This window comes from Syngnathus leptorhynchus, chromosome 8, assembly GCF_054491065.1.
Source record: "Syngnathus leptorhynchus isolate UIUO chromosome 8, UIUO_Slep, whole genome shotgun sequence".
NCBI lineage: Eukaryota > Metazoa > Chordata > Actinopteri > Syngnathiformes > Syngnathidae > Syngnathus > Syngnathus leptorhynchus.
Genome location: NC_141202.1, coordinates 6,858,709 through 6,877,172, shown reverse-complemented (window position 1 = coordinate 6,877,172; position 18,464 = coordinate 6,858,709). Strand labels below are relative to the sequence as shown.

General features: G+C 39.1%; 2 protein-coding genes across 4 annotated transcripts in view; both read left to right on the top strand.

Moving 5' to 3' along the window:
• The window catches only part of ascc3 (activating signal cointegrator 1 complex subunit 3), a 152,420-nt gene extending 143,552 nt beyond the window's left edge, over positions 1-8,868 (top strand). For all 3 annotated transcript variants that reach the window (XM_085917666.1, XM_085917667.1, XM_085917668.1), the window contains 9 exons: positions 310-435; positions 1,053-1,164; positions 1,240-1,374; positions 2,327-2,551; positions 3,899-4,050; positions 4,191-4,341; positions 5,576-5,782; positions 6,612-6,787; positions 7,511-8,868. In XM_085917666.1, the coding sequence (XP_085773792.1) occupies positions 310-435; positions 1,053-1,164; positions 1,240-1,374; positions 2,327-2,551; positions 3,899-4,050; positions 4,191-4,341; positions 5,576-5,782; positions 6,612-6,787; positions 7,511-7,634 (1,408 nt within the window). In that variant the 3' untranslated portion in view covers positions 7,635-8,868. The remainder of the gene's footprint in view (positions 1-309; positions 436-1,052; positions 1,165-1,239; positions 1,375-2,326; positions 2,552-3,898; positions 4,051-4,190; positions 4,342-5,575; positions 5,783-6,611; positions 6,788-7,510) is intronic.
• Positions 8,869-10,252: 1,384 nt separating this feature from the next.
• Positions 10,253-17,798, top strand: sim1a (SIM bHLH transcription factor 1a). The gene is made up of 11 exons (XM_085918696.1): positions 10,253-10,427; positions 12,856-12,935; positions 13,619-13,723; positions 13,791-13,899; positions 14,221-14,306; positions 14,391-14,590; positions 14,795-14,901; positions 15,054-15,201; positions 16,200-16,350; positions 16,686-17,010; positions 17,104-17,798. Exons 1-11 carry the CDS (start codon positions 10,253-10,255, stop codon positions 17,796-17,798), a joined length of 2,181 nt encoding a protein of 726 aa, XP_085774822.1.
• Positions 17,799-18,464: the final 666 nt, after the last annotated feature.

The window sequence follows — 18,464 nt, the reverse complement described above, 5'->3', positions numbered from 1 at the left end:
ACACAAATCTCAAAAATCATTGTATAGTAACTGTAAGTCTTGGCATTAACTTCAATCCAAGAAAAAGAGGCTGAAAATATTGTTTTACCTAAATCATGTTTCCATGTCAAATGGACTTGTTCATGTTATTGATATCTTAGCGTAGTACAGTATTATAGTTGGACTCCGACTGTAGTCTGTAAGCAAATTGAGTTTAGACATAAAGTCGGGCATTTAATGCACAGGCTTTATGTAACACTTTGAGACGGATCATTTGATTCAGATACTCTACACATTTATATTTGTCTTAAGTGATTGTTGTATCTTTAGCCTCCTCAGTGTGCTGTCAGACCATTTGAATGCAGAGATAGCCGCGGGGACTGTCTCGTCCAAACAAGATGCAATGGACTACATCACCTGGACTTACTTTTTCAGGCGATTAGTGATGAACCCCAGGTTAGTTTGTAATACATAAATATCATTTGCAACAGTTGCCCAACCCTAACTGAACTATAAATGTATTAAGATGATATCATTGCAAGTCTGTTTATGCATGTAGGTTTATGTTTGCACAGAGTTTTCAAAGCGGGCACAAGGTTAACTGCTTAATCATAAAAAATGATCAGGATTTGGGATTTTTAATATAGTGTCTGGTATTATTTTGTCTTCTATTTGATGTATCTACCATAATCATGACCTAGTGAAAATTGTCTTTGATTATACTGTACTTTCGCTAGGCCTCATGTGGTAATTCTCAAATTGCTCTGCCGAGTATGGAACCTATTTACGACACAGTTTGATAGTGTAATCTGGGAGTCATTTTCTGGGATGACTGGTCATTTTCCTTTCAGATGGTTATTTTCTTCTGTAAAGTGTATACAGACGTGTTTCCAGGAGATTTTTTTTTTTTCATGCCCACATAGTATCAGATTTTTTTTTATGGAGTAAAATTACCCTTCGCACATGAAAAGGGTTCCATTCCTTACTGGAGTCTTTTTCCTATCATAGATGAGGGAAGGATGTAAGAATAACTGAAGTAATATCCAAAACTAACTTCAAATGTCTGTGTTCAGCTATTACAGCTTGGAAGACATCGACAATGATTCTATTAACAAATACCTCTCAAGTCTGGTAGAAAAGAACCTACGGGACTTGGAGTGCTCCTACTGCATTGAAATAAAAGAGGTGCGTGCTTCAGTTGACGTATTGAATCGTGTGCATCTTCTGCTTGTTTGACTTTTAAAATGTCTGTTTCTCAAGGATGACAGGACAATTGAGCCTCTGACTTATGGTCGCATTGCGTCATATTACTACCTGAAGCATCAGACCATTCGCTTGTTTAAAGAAAGACTGAGGGCTGAACTTCCAATCCATGAGATTCTTTCGATTCTGACTGTGAGTATTCACACATCCATTGTAGAAATATTTGTTTGTCTGTTTCAATGTTAGTAAAAAACAATTAGCCAATGTTTTGTTAAATTATTGACATAGCTGTTTGTGTTTTGCAAAGTCTTCGCTGCTTTCGTGGACACATTGAATGTGCATGCTGCACGTTAAGGCTATATTCACACTGCCTGGACATGTTGTTTGTGTTTGTTGACATTCCAAACGATTACAAAGGGTTGTAAAATTGCCACAAACTGTCACACTTTCTTGTTGCAATCATTGCTTTAATGCTGCAATCCCATTTTTCTTATTGTGGGGGGAGTGAGATAATGTTACTTCTGTTTATGTTGCTTGCTTAACAATGTTAAATGGTCTTTTATTTCCCCAGAGCACCATATACAGACACAACACTGAAAATAAATAATTCATCAATTGTTCCTTTTTTCATCACTCACACCACCAGCCTTGTCTTGGCTACGGTCCTTTTCAGCTCCTTGATTTCTAGACAATGACTTTAAACGGTAATTGATGGTGCATTAACAGCCCTGGGAGTGGGGGATGGGGCAAGCGGAGACAAATGCCTACAGCACAGCCTGTTGATGCGACTATATTAGCCAAACTCGAACTGGATTGAATTATTATCTTTACAACTAGACTACTGGGTAAATGAGCAAACACGCCAGCATAGGCACAAAGAGTGAGTGAAGAACCCTGAGATTTACTTGTGTGACAACAGTATTTTCTGCTGTGTTTTCGATTGGATGTCCCCAATTAGTTTTGAACCAATATTCCCCGTCAACTCCCAGCAGATACATAAACTTAATTTAATAAACAGAAATGCAGGCCTTTCGGATTATAGGATAGATCTTGTCATGTCATGGTATTCTCCAAATAGGACGAAATCAAAGCGGTTGCTTAAATTTTGAAAAATGACAGCATGTTCGATGTCTGCTTGATACAGGAAGCAGAGGAGTATGCCGAGCTCCCTGTGAGACACAATGAAGATCAACTCAACAGCAGTCTGGCTCAACAGCTACCTCTGAAGGTCAACCCCCACTCCTATGACAGTGCCCATACGAAAACCCACTTACTGCTTCAGGCTCACTTCAGCCATGCCCAGTTACCATGCAGCGACTACTCAACTGATACCAAGACCGTTCTGGACAACGCTATCCGAATCTGTCAGGTAAGTTGTTAGAATCACACAATGGATGATGACTGCCTGATTCAAAAGTGGAAAAAGATGTCATAGTAGTGTTTGACAGAATCCACAATGAGTTCCATACATTAATAAACTCAGACAACCTAGTATTTAGTTATCATAAGTTATCATATTGCTCTTGTCTCATAATTGATGTCATGTAGTACAGGAGGTTAATATTATAGCTCACGGCACATTTGACACATTTTGATTTAGGGCTCACTGAAATGAGTGTGATTTTAACGGCCTGGAGATGAAAAACGCGCGTGCATACTGTCAAGTACACTTCAGCTCCCATAAAAGCAGTGTTGATTGTATTTCAATCGTAGCACTTCAACTCAACACTTTATGGGCCAAGCTTCCAAATGACCAAAATGACTTACTGTAGATGATGGATGATACTACTGCATAGGATAGCGTATATTTCCATCCATTTTTTTTTTTTTAACCACTTGTTCTCATGGTTGCAGGTGAGCTTAATGTATTTTGCATTATTGGGTATGCTTAAAAAAACTTCTATTTAAAACTTTGCTGTAGTCTGTTCTTGTAAAATTGTGGAGGGAATGAAAAGAAAACGAGGGATTTTGTAGGTTTCTGGTTGAACGATTACAACATGACATACTACACAACATACTGTGTTTTGATGAGTCGTCAATCCATCAAAGACGGCCGTTTAATCATATTCGGGTTCACAGGGAAGCGGCAAACAAATACCCTGATCATTAAATGTGATGCTACTTCTCTGCTTACTTAAATCTGCATTTTTCATCTTCAACTTGACAATTGTTTTTTCATCACCCATTTGCATCTTTCACTTCCGCCTATAACTAGTGTAAATGTAAATGCGTTAATACACAAGGTTGGAGGAAATATTATGGGGTAGAAAACAACGGGGAGGGTGATGTGCTGCCAGGACTTGATGTGGCTGATTCCTGTACATATTGGAGCAATTCCAATATTTTACTCAGTAGTCGAGCCAAGGAATCTGGGGGTAATGGTGGCATTCTGTTGATGAGTGGCTACAAAGGGGATTTAGTGAATGATTCAATGTGTGACTGTAATAAGCCGGCAGAGTCCAGGATTATACTCACAGGCTGTATACTTGTGGGGAGTTGGCCAGAGTAGTGAATAAAAATATGAGGATTTGTTTTTCTATCTCCACTTAGGTTTGGGCATACATTGCAAGAAATGTTGTGTGTGTGGGTGTGTCACATTCAAATGTGTATAATTTATTTATTTATTTTTTTAAATAAGACGTTAACCTGGGCTCAGAAAGGTTAATAAGTAGCTTGATACGTATATTTGAGATCCTTTCCTATCTTGTCTACACAGGCCTTGCTTGATGTAGCAGCAAATGAAGGCTGGCTTGCTACAGCTTTAAGTGTCTGCAACCTGGTGCAGATGATTGTGCAAGGTCGCTGGCTGCATGATTCTTCTCTATTGACCCTGCCACATGTGGAGCAGCAGGACCTGTACTTGTTCAGGTAAGCGTGACATTCAGCACCGAACATACTCATGAGATCATTGTACTCAGAGCATTCATCCTTTTTTCTTTCAAAACTGTCCCATGGTGTCGTGACTCCCATGCATTTGTGCAGTGAACATTCTGCTTCATAAATTTTAGGAAATGGTCAAACCAGAAGGGGAGAGGAAATGTAGAAAGCTACAATGGACCAATTGAAGGACTTCCCGAGTTGATAGCTACCTGCGGTGGAAAGGAAAGCATTTTTGCAGCAATGGTCGGCCATGAGTTCCCTTCAAATCAAGTTACCCAGGTAAAAAAAAATAATAATACAAAAGTCGTTTAGAATGTATCAATTTTTACCCCAACGATAAGATAAATTAAAAATAATAACCCGCCTAGGTGTCTTACTAGCTATGAGGTAAGTTTCCATCCATGAGTGTGATGATGATGATGAAGCCTTGAGTGTTTTTAGGGGGTGTTAAATACCTCAATTTTTGTTAAGTACAGCAGTAGTTATCACACCAGGCATGCAATTTTATAGTCTTCGCACACTCCTCCACACCATTAGCACCATTACATGCCATGAGCAGCCTTGCCATTGTGATCCCAAATACCTCAAGGATCCCCAATTACAGCTCCACTGATAGGGTTTACTGCTCCAATCTAACTGCTAATTGCTGCTGTAATGAGAGTGACCAGGCGCGGCAGCAGGCTCTGTCGCTTCACCCAATCAGTGGGCCTGCTTTCATCCTTTCCCACCTTTACTCCCCTCATCGGCCCCCTGCCCTCCCACAGTACGGTGGCCTCGCTAATTAAATAATTAGATGTGCAGCAGTGTTCCTGTCTGCTTTGCTCCGAGTGAGTAATCCTCACATAAATAGCCTTTGCCGGGTGAATCGGAAAGGTTTTCTTCCCCGAGCTCCCACAACGCACATGCATACGTATACCTCGTTCTTTCTTGTGTGTGTTGAGCTTTGGACTTAATTCTAAACACAAAGGAGGCATGTTCGTAACTGGTCTTTATTTGAATTCACCAACTTTTAGTTAGATAACATAATGGATTTGCTTTTCTGAGCAGTTGCATTACTTTTATATGAATTCTATATATTTTTAAATGCATCATAACAGAATTCAAGTTAGCAGTCAGCTTATGCTGTATATTTTATATTCGGGTAAAATATTGGGGATATAAGTTCTGTGCAACTGGAAAGAATTCACAGCACTTCACTTTTTTCACATTTTATGTTACAGTTGTCATTATTTGTTTATGGATGAAAACACATTTATATTTATTGCCCACATATTCACATAGGCTTTTGCTAGTTATGAAAATATTTTTGGGAATTACTGATGCCTGTCTTGTGTTTTGGACGTTTGATTATCTGGCTAATGTTTTGCTGCCATTCTCATTGTATTTTATGTCAACAAAATGTAACATTTGCTTTACTGGTATTTTTTTGCCGCTATGTGAAGGTGCTCATACCCAAAGTTCAAACACATAAACACTGCAATCGTGCCTTTTTTTTCCCCCCCCTCTTGGTCAGATGTGGGCCTTCCTCAGTCATCTTCCAGTGCTGGAGGTCGCGTTAAGTGTCAAGGGCTGGTGGGAGGAGAGCCAACAACAAACAGAGCGCCACCTGCCTGCTACTGGAGGAAACCTGAGGGAGGCAAGCAGCTGGTTAGATGTCCATGCTGACCAGGAGTATGTTCTTCAAGTGTCACTGAGACGCATCAACCAGGGCCAGCAGAGGGTCAGTATAGCTGAATGGATCGTTTAACATAACACTCTAATAAACCAAACCATCAGCTGCAGTAAGAAATTCCCTGCCTTTTAATGATTGTGGAATTATGGTCAACATATACAAACCAATTTTGTTTGATATGTAGGATAATTATTTATTATTTGGAATAAACAGTCATGTTAGCTGTTTAGCTGGTAATTTAAGGTGAATTTAAAGATTTTGCATTTCATTCATCCACTATACACAGTACACTAGGACCACTGCAGCCCCACTGATATTACCACCACAGTGCTTCAAAGACACCGTCCTGAGGTTTATAGCTCGACTCATCTATACATGCATCTTGTCCTTGTGCCAAAATATTTTATTCTTTGTCCTGTCTGACCATAAAAGCCTTTGTCCAGAAGGCATTTGGTTTCTCCATGTGAGCAGCTGCAAATTTCAGTAAAGCTTAAAGGTGTCGATTTCAGAGTGCGGGCTTCTTTCGTGGTCAGTACCCTCTCAGTCTATATGACGTTGTAAACCTTGCTTCACCGTCATCAGAGGCATCGCTTTACCAGAAGTTCTTCTTTAACTTTGGTTATTCCTGAGTTGTTCTCGAACATCTTAATATAAAAATAAATAGGCCGACCTCCAAATTCTTCAAATTCACCTTAAATCAGTTGAAACTTTGGCACACTTGGGTGAATGGTCTCAGACACTAAAAAAACTACGTTGGGAACATTGGCTTCGGGTTGTCTGACCCAATATTGGTTGTGTTGTATTGTATGTACATATCTACGTTACTATCTATACTTAAGGGGTCTAGAGATGGTCACAGTTGTCTTTGTTTCAACAGAGGAAGCAGGACAATAAGGCTCAGGCTCCAAGATTCCCCAAAGTGAAAGATGAGGGCTGGTTTCTTGTCATTGGGGAAGTGGATCAAAAGGCGTTGCTGGCAGTCAAACGAATCGGATACGTGCGCAACCACACAACAGTGTCCATGGCCTTTTACACACCAGAGAAGACTGGGAGGTAAGGGTCTAAAATTCATAAAATTATTATAAGCCTTTATGAAGATGAATTCTAAAATTTTGATTTGAGTTTGAGGACCTGAAATTGGAGAAATTAGCGTATTCAGTGGAACAAGTGCTGTCTGTGATGCTGATATATATTTTTAAGTTATTCTAACTTCAAAATACAAAGCGGTCACCATAGGAAGTAAATATTGTTCAAGCTGTCATCGTAACATATGTATTAACTGAACAAGAAATGTTTGAAGTAACATTCCTGCCATGTGCGCATAGGTTAATTCTAGAATTTGACGGTGTGATAAACATAAGAAAAATATCAGGTATCACTAAATTAAAATTAAAGCTCTAAAATGTCCTTTTTTTAAAATATTTACTTAAGCGAAGGCAAACATTTTTTTTCATTGAACGCAATCTATTTTTTCAATATAAAAAAAATATATTTGTTACGTTAAATATCCTACCATGTTAAGTTTAAACAAATGATTATCATCTGTCTTCTGTTTTAATTCTTCACAGTCGTAAGTCACAGTGTCACTGGCGAGCTATTTTTAGAACAGACCAACAGTCTCCTCATGTTGTCCTTGCAGGCTAACTGGTATCTGTTGCCACCATAAAACCATATGGGCCCATGTTTGAAAGATAGAGTTAATGTTAACTACATTTACGAATGTCATGCAATTTCATAATCTGCCGTCCTGTTCAAACATTTGCCTTGTACTTTCAGATGTATCTACACAGTCTACTTGATGAGTGACAGCTACCTGGGTTTGGACCAGCAGTATGACATGCACCTCAATGTAACATCACCCAGCATCAGTGCCCAGGTCAACACAGAGGTCACAGACTAAGATTACAAGATACATTTGCTACTGTTGGCTCACGTAACAGCAGTCCAAAACTACATTCTCTGAAACACGCTATCATGAACCTTTTGGTGATTTTTTATTTTGTTTTGGACCAACAATTATTTTCTCCATGATTTTTGATTACTGATCATGTGGCCAGGAATGAACAGAAAAAAAATGTCCTCACTTCTGTACATTTCATACGAACTTGAGTGTATATAGTGTACAGAATCTGGGATTGCATGTCTCAGGTCGTAGTTGAGATGTTGCTTACTGGTACCACCTCAGTCCTGCTTAAGTGTCCTTAAGCGAGATACTGTAAATCCAGTTTTTCCTTTTACTGTGCCATCAGTGTGTGAAGGGCTTGTTTTCCTCTCATGGGAGGAAGAGCTACAAGTACTTAACCCATGGGTGTTAAAGTATTTCATGCATATAGCACCTTTGAACATGTTGGGTTAATTGTAAACCCAAACGAAAAATGTTATATTACGGGGAGGAGAATACTGAGTGTTGGCGTGGGGGGTTTCATAGGGCTTTGACCTACTTGGCATCCCCCAGAAAGTTTTCCCCAAAACCGTGTTGACAGCCTATGTCCACAACCCAGAAATATCCGCAGTTAATTCAAACTTGAACGATTGGGGTAAATTTTTGTCACTTAATGGTGTAAACCTGGATGAGCAAATAAATCTGCTAAAAATCATCATAATAATCACGTAAACTGAATACATTGTGGATGACTGTCATATTAGAAAAGTGTGCTTTATGTATTTTACTGCTGTTAATGTTTGAATTACAGCGAATCTTGATCATTGTAATGATCTGCCTGCTCCTTATTTTGGGACATTTTTTGCTATACTTTTTATGTGAAGTTTATTTTATGAAGAGACAAAATAATTGTCACACCAGATAATTAAAAAATATATTTGCAGAGTGAATTTGTCCAGGGGTTATTCCGTATGTGCGTGTTGGTTTAATATTTTTTTTTTCAAAACCCTCTTTGTTCCACAACAATGTTCAGTATACAAATGGGATGAGTGCTACAATAAAGTTAATTGCATCAATTGTGCTACAGCACTCCAATGCATGAATATAAGGATATCACAAAATTGCATTCTTTAGGTTTCCTTATGCACTTAACTCAGTGAAATCTTAGACACCTACTGCTTTTTTTTTTTTTTTTCCATGACCTGTGATCATTTAGGTCAAGAGAATGCCCCTGTTCTTATGCACCCCCACCCCAAGCCTCTCGGGTGAGTTGCCCATCATTCAAATAAAACCTATAGTAATTTTAGTCAATGTATATTTTAGCTTTAAGCTTATCTTGGTCACCTCATATGTGCTTTGAGTTTGTCCTGTTGATCTTACACTATTTTATGCTCTTTTCCAGTTCATGTTGTAATTATTAGTAAATATGAACTTGAAGTGAAGGTTAACGCAGCGTCAAACACGTCGTGATCTTCAAGCATCCTTGATGATTTGCTCACCGCAGGCTGAATCCTATTAGTGCTGTCAAACACGCACGCACACACAAATGCAAAAAGGATTCACGTATTCTATCATTGTCACGTGACATGGAAAGTGAAAGTTTTGGTCCTGCTCTATTTCCACTGCTCTTAAAATAGTTATCCCATTAAAAAAAATCTAACAGCAATAATTTATGTATAGTTATATTGATTGCAATGAGTGTATTTCTACACTTAATAACTAATTCGAATTAACATCTTAAACTGCATACATTTAAATTTAAATGCGTATGCGCGCACAAAATTGATATCAAGTATAACTTTGTGTTATATGTTTCTAGGCTAATTCAATTTTGTTACACATTCTATTTCTTGACACTTTTTGTCTTTAGATGACAGGAAAAAAAATAAGCGGCTTTTCTTCACCATTTCTAGAATTCAGAATACATGCGTCATGTGCGCCTGGCCAATATACAAAATAAAAGGCGGCTCTCAAAATATAGTTGGATACCAGATTGTTGCATCAGTTATTTTTCCTTCCCATAATGTTTATGCCCAACTATTTTAAAATCTATCATAAAACGCGTTCTGGGCATGGATGGACAGAGCTGCGTTAGGTATCAGATATTAAGGCCAGAGATCTCTGGTTTAATAGCCAATCGTCGTTCATCCTGCAGCACGTCACTCCAACGCTTCGCTAATGACAACTCGAGCTATGTGCACCGTTGTCCAATGGGAGCTGAGCTCTATAGAATCTTTGTGCGCGTCCACTTTGCTCCATTAATTCACTTGGGATGCGGACCGGCCGATGCTCAGAATTTTGGACATTTTGACCACGTTCAACTCTGTTGAGCAAGAATTTAGACGTGCCTTTGCCGAGGTAAGAAACAAACCTCGAGAATGACTTTAATTTGAATGCATTGTAAATAATATCTTAATCAATACGTGTTTGTCATACTGCAATTTTGTTTTGGACCCCATATAATGAAAACACTTTTCTGTACCCGCTCCAGAATCCCAAAAGATCCCTTGGAAATGTGATGAATTTCTTTCTGCTGATGCTGCGGACCTGAGGCCAGGTCTTCTCTCACATCCGTGGGCGACGCTGCTGTAAGGGAATGCGGCGAGACTTTTCTACGTAGAATCAAAAACGACACTATGAAGGAGAAATCAAAAAATGCTGCCCGGACTCGACGGGAAAAGGAGAACAGTGAATTTTATGAACTGGCCAAATTGTTGCCGCTCCCCTCGGCCATCACATCCCAGCTGGATAAAGCCTCCATCATCCGCTTGACGACAAGCTACCTCAAAATGAGGATAGTTTTTCCTGAAGGTGAGGCTCATGAATTCCATCCAAGTAATGAATTGATATCCCTCCATAAACACAACAACTTCAGTGTAAACTGATTGGCTTAATTATAATATGGTTACAATATAAGTGTAATTTGCAGTTTGGATTATTGAATTTTTCCAAAATGCATTTGTCTGGGGCCTTGTTAATAATTTGTTGTAGGGAGACAAATAATTACAATTATTGCTATTGTGTGTGCAAAAAATATAAATATATATTTTTTAAATTAAGTACAAGTTCCCTGGTTGTCGAGGGCTATTACTGTAAGCGAATTGCTGTCCAATTAACGGTACATTGCAACAAATAGATAGAAAAGTGATAGCGCACTAAAATGATAATCAAATAAAAATATTGAATGCAATATAGGTTATCTCTTGCTTTAAACTATTGAGTCACTGGCTTGGTCGGGAAAAGGGGAATACCCTGGCCTGGTTGGCCGAGATTTGAATCCAGAACCATATTAAAAAACACAATGCTTACACAATATTTTTTTTCAGTTAAATATGAACTAAATAGCATTCATGAATTCCTTTGACCCCGAGTCATTTAATAGCCTCGGTGATGTGGTTTCCCGGAGTCCCTGATGAGGATCCATGCTGCAAGCGTGACTGCTGCAGTGCCTCGCTTATTAGCAGCTTGGTCATGTCTGATCCTTCAACATATGGGACTCCTCGTGGAGCCGCACACGAGGTTCATTGTCACCATTTAGTTTAATGGAAGGTGCACGTACAAAGAACCTGCAAGGACGGACGGGAAGCACTAAAAGCAGCCAAACTATGTGCACCGCAAATGCAATTAGCTGTGGCATCGAGGCAATACATAATTATTATTTAAAAAAAAATGTTGTGGAAAACAAAGTGTAGTGTGAGATAGTGATTTGATGAAATGACACATGTCCAGCACACGAATAAAAATGACAATTACGCAACATGTAAAAACATTGTTCTTTTCTTTTTGGTTAAATTACAATTTAAATCAATTCATGTGGAATCTTCACTGGAGGAAATAATCCTTTTGTAACATTGGATTTATTTAATTTGGACATCGGTTGCACATGAATAAAATTTGTGAAACTAACATTTGAATACTTAAACGGTGTAGCAGCGACGTTGACATTTTCTTTAAATTTGGAATATTTATTTAAAAACTCAAATGCAACTAAATACATGCATATAGCCCCACAGAAAAAAAAATCTGATCGGTGATCAAGCCAGTGCCCACTAACACTTTATAAATTTATAACTAATTTTAAAAAGATTCCACTCCTAATCCAAGTTAGGCAAGTACTATTGTTTGGATAGTGAGCATTTTTTGATCATCCCAAAACAATAAAAATTTCATCAAGTGAACTAAAGTACTATATTATTTTGTTTGGATAGTGTGCATTTTCCGATCATCCCCCAAAATTAAAATCTCTTCAAGTGAACCGCTTATTGTGTAACATAAGGTTCACCACAGTGGAAAAACATGCTTTTACAGTCTGCCGCTTCGTGAATAAACTACGTGATGAAAATGACAATAAGCCCGTTTTATTTGGCGTCTTTTTTTTATTATCTTTATTCCACTTGGAGTATATTGAAATGTCTCCGTTTTTATTTATTTATGGAGTTGATTCAAACCAATCCAATTGAGTAATTCGGTTGTTCGTGGAGAATAAAATATTTATTGGAGGAGAAAATAAAGAAACCAAAAGTCCTGTAATAAACTAACATTATTGCCTTCCAACAAAGTTCTAACAAGGCGGTGGTCGATTTAGCATTCATGATTTTGTTCCTGATGAAAAATGTAATCCAATTCAAGTGTTTATCCGATCAGCCTTTCTTTAGTATAGTGTAGTGGAGCCTATGCGATTGTGTTTCGAGTCCAAACAGAGAAGTCCATTTTATGGAGCGAAGTGTTCCCCACATGCTGCCTGTTTATTCTGCTGCACATTTGCATTTCAATTCCAAGTCTGCTGTTTGTTTTGTCCCGCTCTGGGTATTGGGCCTCATGCAGCTTAACTCAAAGTTTTTTTTCCTCCCCATCTTGAATAGTTTATGCTAATAGATTTACAAGACAAAAATGGGTTCTATCTGAATTCATACGTGTTAAAAGATGAGGTTTATTAAATGTGCTAATATTAATCAGATGAAATTTTAAGGCTATGCAATCATTTATTGGTTATAGGCTTACTTTGCAGCCAACATTGCAGTATACTATAAAGTGATTTATTCCCTTCCCTCGTTTTCATCTGTTCAACAACATTGAATGTATACATATTGTTGCTGAATTATTTTGCTGTCCCCTATATGTTGTTTATTATTGTTTGTTTTTATTTACACCTTTTGTTAGCTCGTGAACACCCTTTTTTAATTATTGTGTTTTATTTATAAATATCTCTAACTATATTTGTGTATGATTTTTCTAACAGGCCTTGGTGAGTCATGGGGCCATGTGAGCCGGAGCTCTCTAGATGGGGTCAGCCAGGAATTGGGTTCACACCTTCTACAGGTCATTATTATTATTATTATTATTATTATTATTATTATTATTATTCAAGGTGTAGGCGGTGTCTTATTGGATGCAATTTACCACCCATTGCTCTCCTTAAAGTGCTTGAAGACATTAATGAGCGGAGCGCATTCATGGTCATGCACACTCCTCAATCTGTCTTTGAGCCTTCACACGGCACTCATCATCTCTCACATTAGCAATAATACAAAGGAACAGGCTTCCCAGAGGCAAAGCAATATACAGTATATAGCAGTTTGAAACATGAACATGTGGCACCCAATTTTATGAATACGTTATGAAGTATATTTCTAATGTGAGAACATATATGTACGGTACATACACATATTCAATATTTTTGTACCCTAGGTAAGACAGATGACTGAAGTCTTTATCTGGGCAAGAATATACTTTTATTTAAATGTTGAGAAATTAATTGAATCCATGCTGCAAATCAAAACAGTGCTGTGCGGTTTGTATCCATTCAAACAATAAAAGGGTCATTATAGCTTCAAGAAAAGTCCAGCACTCAACCCTTGCAATTTTTCAATCATGTGATTGATATACGTTTGTCCGCCAAGTTGGAGGTGGAGATCAGAAGGATAAATTAGGCATGAAACAGAAAAGACTTGAATTCTGACACAATTGCTAGCCATATCTTTTCTCTCTGTTGTTTATTTCAGACATTGGATGGCTTTATTTTTGTGGTTGCTCCAGATGGGAAAATAATGTACATATCGGAAACAGCCTCGGTCCATTTGGGTCTGTCTCAGGTTGGTTTAACAAAGGTAATGTTAACTCCTTTGCTATGTCGCACGTGAGGTGTCACAGTCCTGACATGGTTGTGCATTTCAGGTCGAGTTGACAGGAAACAGCATCTTTGAATACATTCATCCTGCAGACCATGATGAAATGACAGCAGTCCTCACAGCACACCAGCCTTACCATTCACACTTTGTCCAAGGTGAACAATGAGCCTCAACTCTGTACATGACATGAACTCAGAACGTCATTTAAATTGTGAATACTACTAAGAGAAAAATATTCATGAGAATTCAGTCGATGAGAACCATTCATGATAGTGTCGATTTTTTTTCATATATGTATTATTATTTTGCTCTTTTAATATGGTGCACCGTTGTTCGGTCAATTTAAATTGATCAAAGCGCAAAAATTGCATCTATTCATGAAAGGTGCTATTATTCATATTTATTCATTACCCCTCATCATTCATGTTATTTCTGTATGTGATGCTGAGTAGACTCATTTTTTTCCCTCCTTGCAGAATATGAAATGGAGCGCTCATTCTTTCTGAGAATGAAATGTGTCCTTGCTAAACGGAATGCTGGGCTCACATGCGGAGGTTACAAGGTAATATCAAAAGGGGTTGTTTTTATGTAATGACCTCATCGTTTTCTTATTGCATCATGGAACGGAGATCCACTCGTTACCCAGGTGATTCACTGCAGTGGCTACTTGAAAATCCGCCAGTACAGCTTGGACATGTCCCCATTTGACGGCTGCTATCAGAACGTTGGGCTGGTGGCAGTCGGTCACTCGTTACCACCCAGTGCGGTCACGGAGATCAAACTGCATAGCAACATGTTCATGTTTAGAGCCAGTCTGGACATGAAGCTCATCTTCCTCGACTCGCGGTATGTTTGTTTGTTTATTTATTTATTTATTGACATCTTCGCACCACTGTGAAATTGATGTCTATGTGTCATTTCCACATTTTTTTGTCCTCAATACTTTGTAAGTGGATTTATTTCCAACCCAGCACTTTAGATGGCGTGTCAACATGAGAACACTTAATGATAGCTGGGTGTGCATGTGTGTGTGTGTGTGTTATTGTGTAGGGTTGCAGAGCTTACAGGCTATGAGCCACAAGACCTAATAGAGAAGACCCTCTATCATCATGTCCACAGCTGTGACTCCTTCCATCTGCGCTGTGCACATCATTTGCGTGAGTAGTTGAACACACCTCTTAGTTTATAGACAAGAGGCATCCCAAATAATTATTCTATGAATTATTTGGTCACCATTTTTGTTATTTGTAATGTTATTTATCAGCTATTGTCATTCCCCTGAACCCCCCCACACACTTTTTTTTTGTAGTTCTTGTGAAAGGGCAAGTCACCACTCGGTACTATCGTTTCTTGGCCAAACATGGTGGCTGGGTGTGGGTTCAGAGTTATGCAACCATCGTGCACAACAGTCGCTCCTCCAGACCGCACTGCATCGTCAGCGTCAACTACGTCCTCACGTAAGTTACCCCTTTTTGCCAGAGTGAATATTGTAGCCCATTTTCCCCCAACATTAAAGCAATTTCAAAATATATAGTCCAGTAGCCTTTGTGTACATTCAAACCGGGTAAGAAGTGATAAGGGCGGTTCACCTGGACGTGAACTCTCACTGTGTGTTCAAGGTCTCATGACCTTCTCATGTGTATACCTGTCAATGCAGCGCTCTAGTAAGGACATTTCATCAGCTTGTAACCATGAAGGTTGATTTTTACTGCCATTGCTAGTGGTTTGATAAATGGTGCAAATCATGGACATCCTTGTGGTTCTCCTTTATAAAGGAAGATTTTTGATGTGATCCCGGTAGTATTCACTACACAGATAAATTCAGAGTAGTTAATTATTCAGACAAAATTCTAAGCAAAAGAATAAATGAACCGTGTCCAATTCTATGAATGACATATATCTGGATGTACCAGATTCTTTATTACTATCGGGTTTGTGTAACCAAACACTGAGAGCGAAGGAAGAATGGATCACTATTCGTCTCATATAAATCCCTGCCAAGGTTTTCTGTTGTTCCAGCCTGATTTGCCATGGCAACATCCATAAAGCTCTTCAGAGAGAAATCAATTGCTCCTTCACAGTACCAAGACGTCCACACTCTACAGGCCTGATTTAGCAAGACATAGCCTTTAATCTCCTAATGTATTTGATTGGTCTGCTTTCCCTCTGTGTCGTGTTTGTTAAAGGCCTAGCTTCAATCCCTCTGGTAAAAAAAAAAAAAAAAAAGCCTCACAACAGCCGTTCCAGCTCTCTCAGTACATCCCAACACTTCCAAGTATGAATGCTGTCATGCAGATACGTGTGTGCTATGCCATACTCATAAGCTTTTTCTGCAAGAGACAAGAATAACTATACTGTATGTGTTTTTCAATGGGACAGGCCTTTAAGTAATTATGAATATTGTATGTTTTTGAAATGCAACTATGTACACTACTTGTGTCTCTTGTGTATTTAGGGAGACAGAGTATAAAGGCTTCCAGCTCTCTCTGGATCAGGTCATGTCCAAGGCTTCTTTCCCTTTTAGCAGTCTTAGCGAGACAGGTAGAGCCAACAAGAGCAGGTTATCTCGTCCTAAAACCAAAGCAAGACTTTCCCCCTACAGTCAGGTGAGTATTTTATATTTGTTTTGATCAAGTGTCAACAATATTTACAATGTTTAAAAAAAAAAACAGGCATTCTATGAGAGATATATTGACAGATGTTTACGTTTGCATGAATCACCTTGTAGAAAAGCTGTTATACATTATCCCAATGAACAAAGTCATGACATTTTCGATGGTTCAGTAGTTTTAATTTGACTATGATAACCAGTGTTTTTTTTTGGTTGCTTGAAATTTCTCTTGAATATTATTACCAAAATGTCATCAGGTTTTTTTTTTTGTGCATTATTCTAACAATGTGACCATTATTGTTTTTGCTTGTTTGTTCTTTCTCAACCCAGTATCCAAGTTTTCAGACAGAGCGGTCAGATTCCGATCAGGACAGTCCCTGGAGGGGAAGCCCCCTTACTGACACAGCGTCCCCACAGATGCTAGAGACAAATGAAGGCATGGACACTTCCTGCGTGTACAGGCAGTTTGCTGATCCTGCTCCGCTGTGCTACAGTGTGTCTGAAGAGCAGCATCGTACTGGTGATGGTCACAAACAAGTCCATGTGCATGCTCAAAGTCAAAGTTGTGAGAGGGGTCGATGTGAGGCAGGGCGATATTTCCTTGGAGCGCCTCCTGGCAGTATGCCACATATTGCAGCAGTCCACAGTTACAATGGTAAGACGTATTTTTGTTAAGTGCACAGACATAAAAAAAAGCATTCTTCACGATTTGAGACCAACAATATCATGTATGTAATGTGTTTCAAAGGTCGGAATCATTGGGATGAGGACAGTCTAGTGAGCTCTCCAGATCGAGGCTCCACCAGTGATTCAGGAGATCGCCAGCGAACTGACCAGTTCAGTGTGAGCCCGCAGGAACCCAGCAAAATGGGATCACTAATACGAGCAACACAATATATGATTAAGGAGGAAGAAAGTCGGCTTCAGCTCCGAAAGGTTCATCCAGACACTCCACTGGGCCAGCTCAACGGACTGTTAAACACAAGCGGTCACCGCTGTACCTCAGAGTATACTCAAAGGCCAATACAGGCTGTGGTGTGTCGTGGTTTGAGTCATGTGATTAGCCCAGTGCACAGCCCCGCCCAATTATCAAGGCTAAGTCCAGGGTCTGAAAACCTCACCAAGTCCAAAGACTACCTCCAGTCAGACCCGGGCCCACGTTCTTTTCAATTACATTACCCATTTGGTCGACCAGGCCCATGTTCAGATTCTCCCACCCCAGCGCCAGTTCTGTATCCACCCCACACCCACTTTCGGTCATACTTGGAAAAGCATACTCCCTATCCCCTGACGGGCTATGCTCTCGAACACCTCTATGACCAGGAGAGTCTCCGAGGCTACTGCACCTCTGCCAGCACGGACACGACCCCTCACCTCCGCATGCCGGCAGAACAGACACCCAGTCACAAAGGCACCTCTGTCATTATCACCAATGGCAGCTAACACTCATTTTACACATGCATTGGGATTGATGTCAAAATTTGTCCTCGTAGGCCACTTGTAACATTTGAGAGGTGTAAATCTCTTCCACTATGTTATTACCTAATCTTAGGATTTGCCTAATTATCACAATAATAAAAAGAATAATCAATATGCCAATGATAAGATCTCATACGTGACTGTTAGACTGCACTTTTGAGGCCCTCCGCACACAGAGCGACATGACCGAATGCCAATAAACTCTCGTACTTTTAATGAATGGCATCATCTTGAAAGTAGTTTTAATGAATGGTAGAATGTTGGTGACTAGTTTTGTTATGAATTCAAATTTGAATTGCAGGTTAACAGCATTGCAATCTCTCTGATTTAATGGCCAAAAAAACCCCACTAAATTGTTTCACATGATCTTGAAAAAAGACATTTCACGGTATGAAGTGTCAGCCAACAGGCCAATACTAAGCTGTACCATTACAGTAAAACAGTAAATGTGTGTAAATGTATTTATAATTCCATATGTATCTTTAGTTAAAAATTGAAGAGCGGCGAGTCACCTAAAATGTGCTCTCAGATATTGATCATATCCATAGCTACAGCATCCAGGGCAATATGATTCTTCCTTAATAATTGCACCGTGTTGATATAGTATGATATAGTCCCAGTTATGATGTG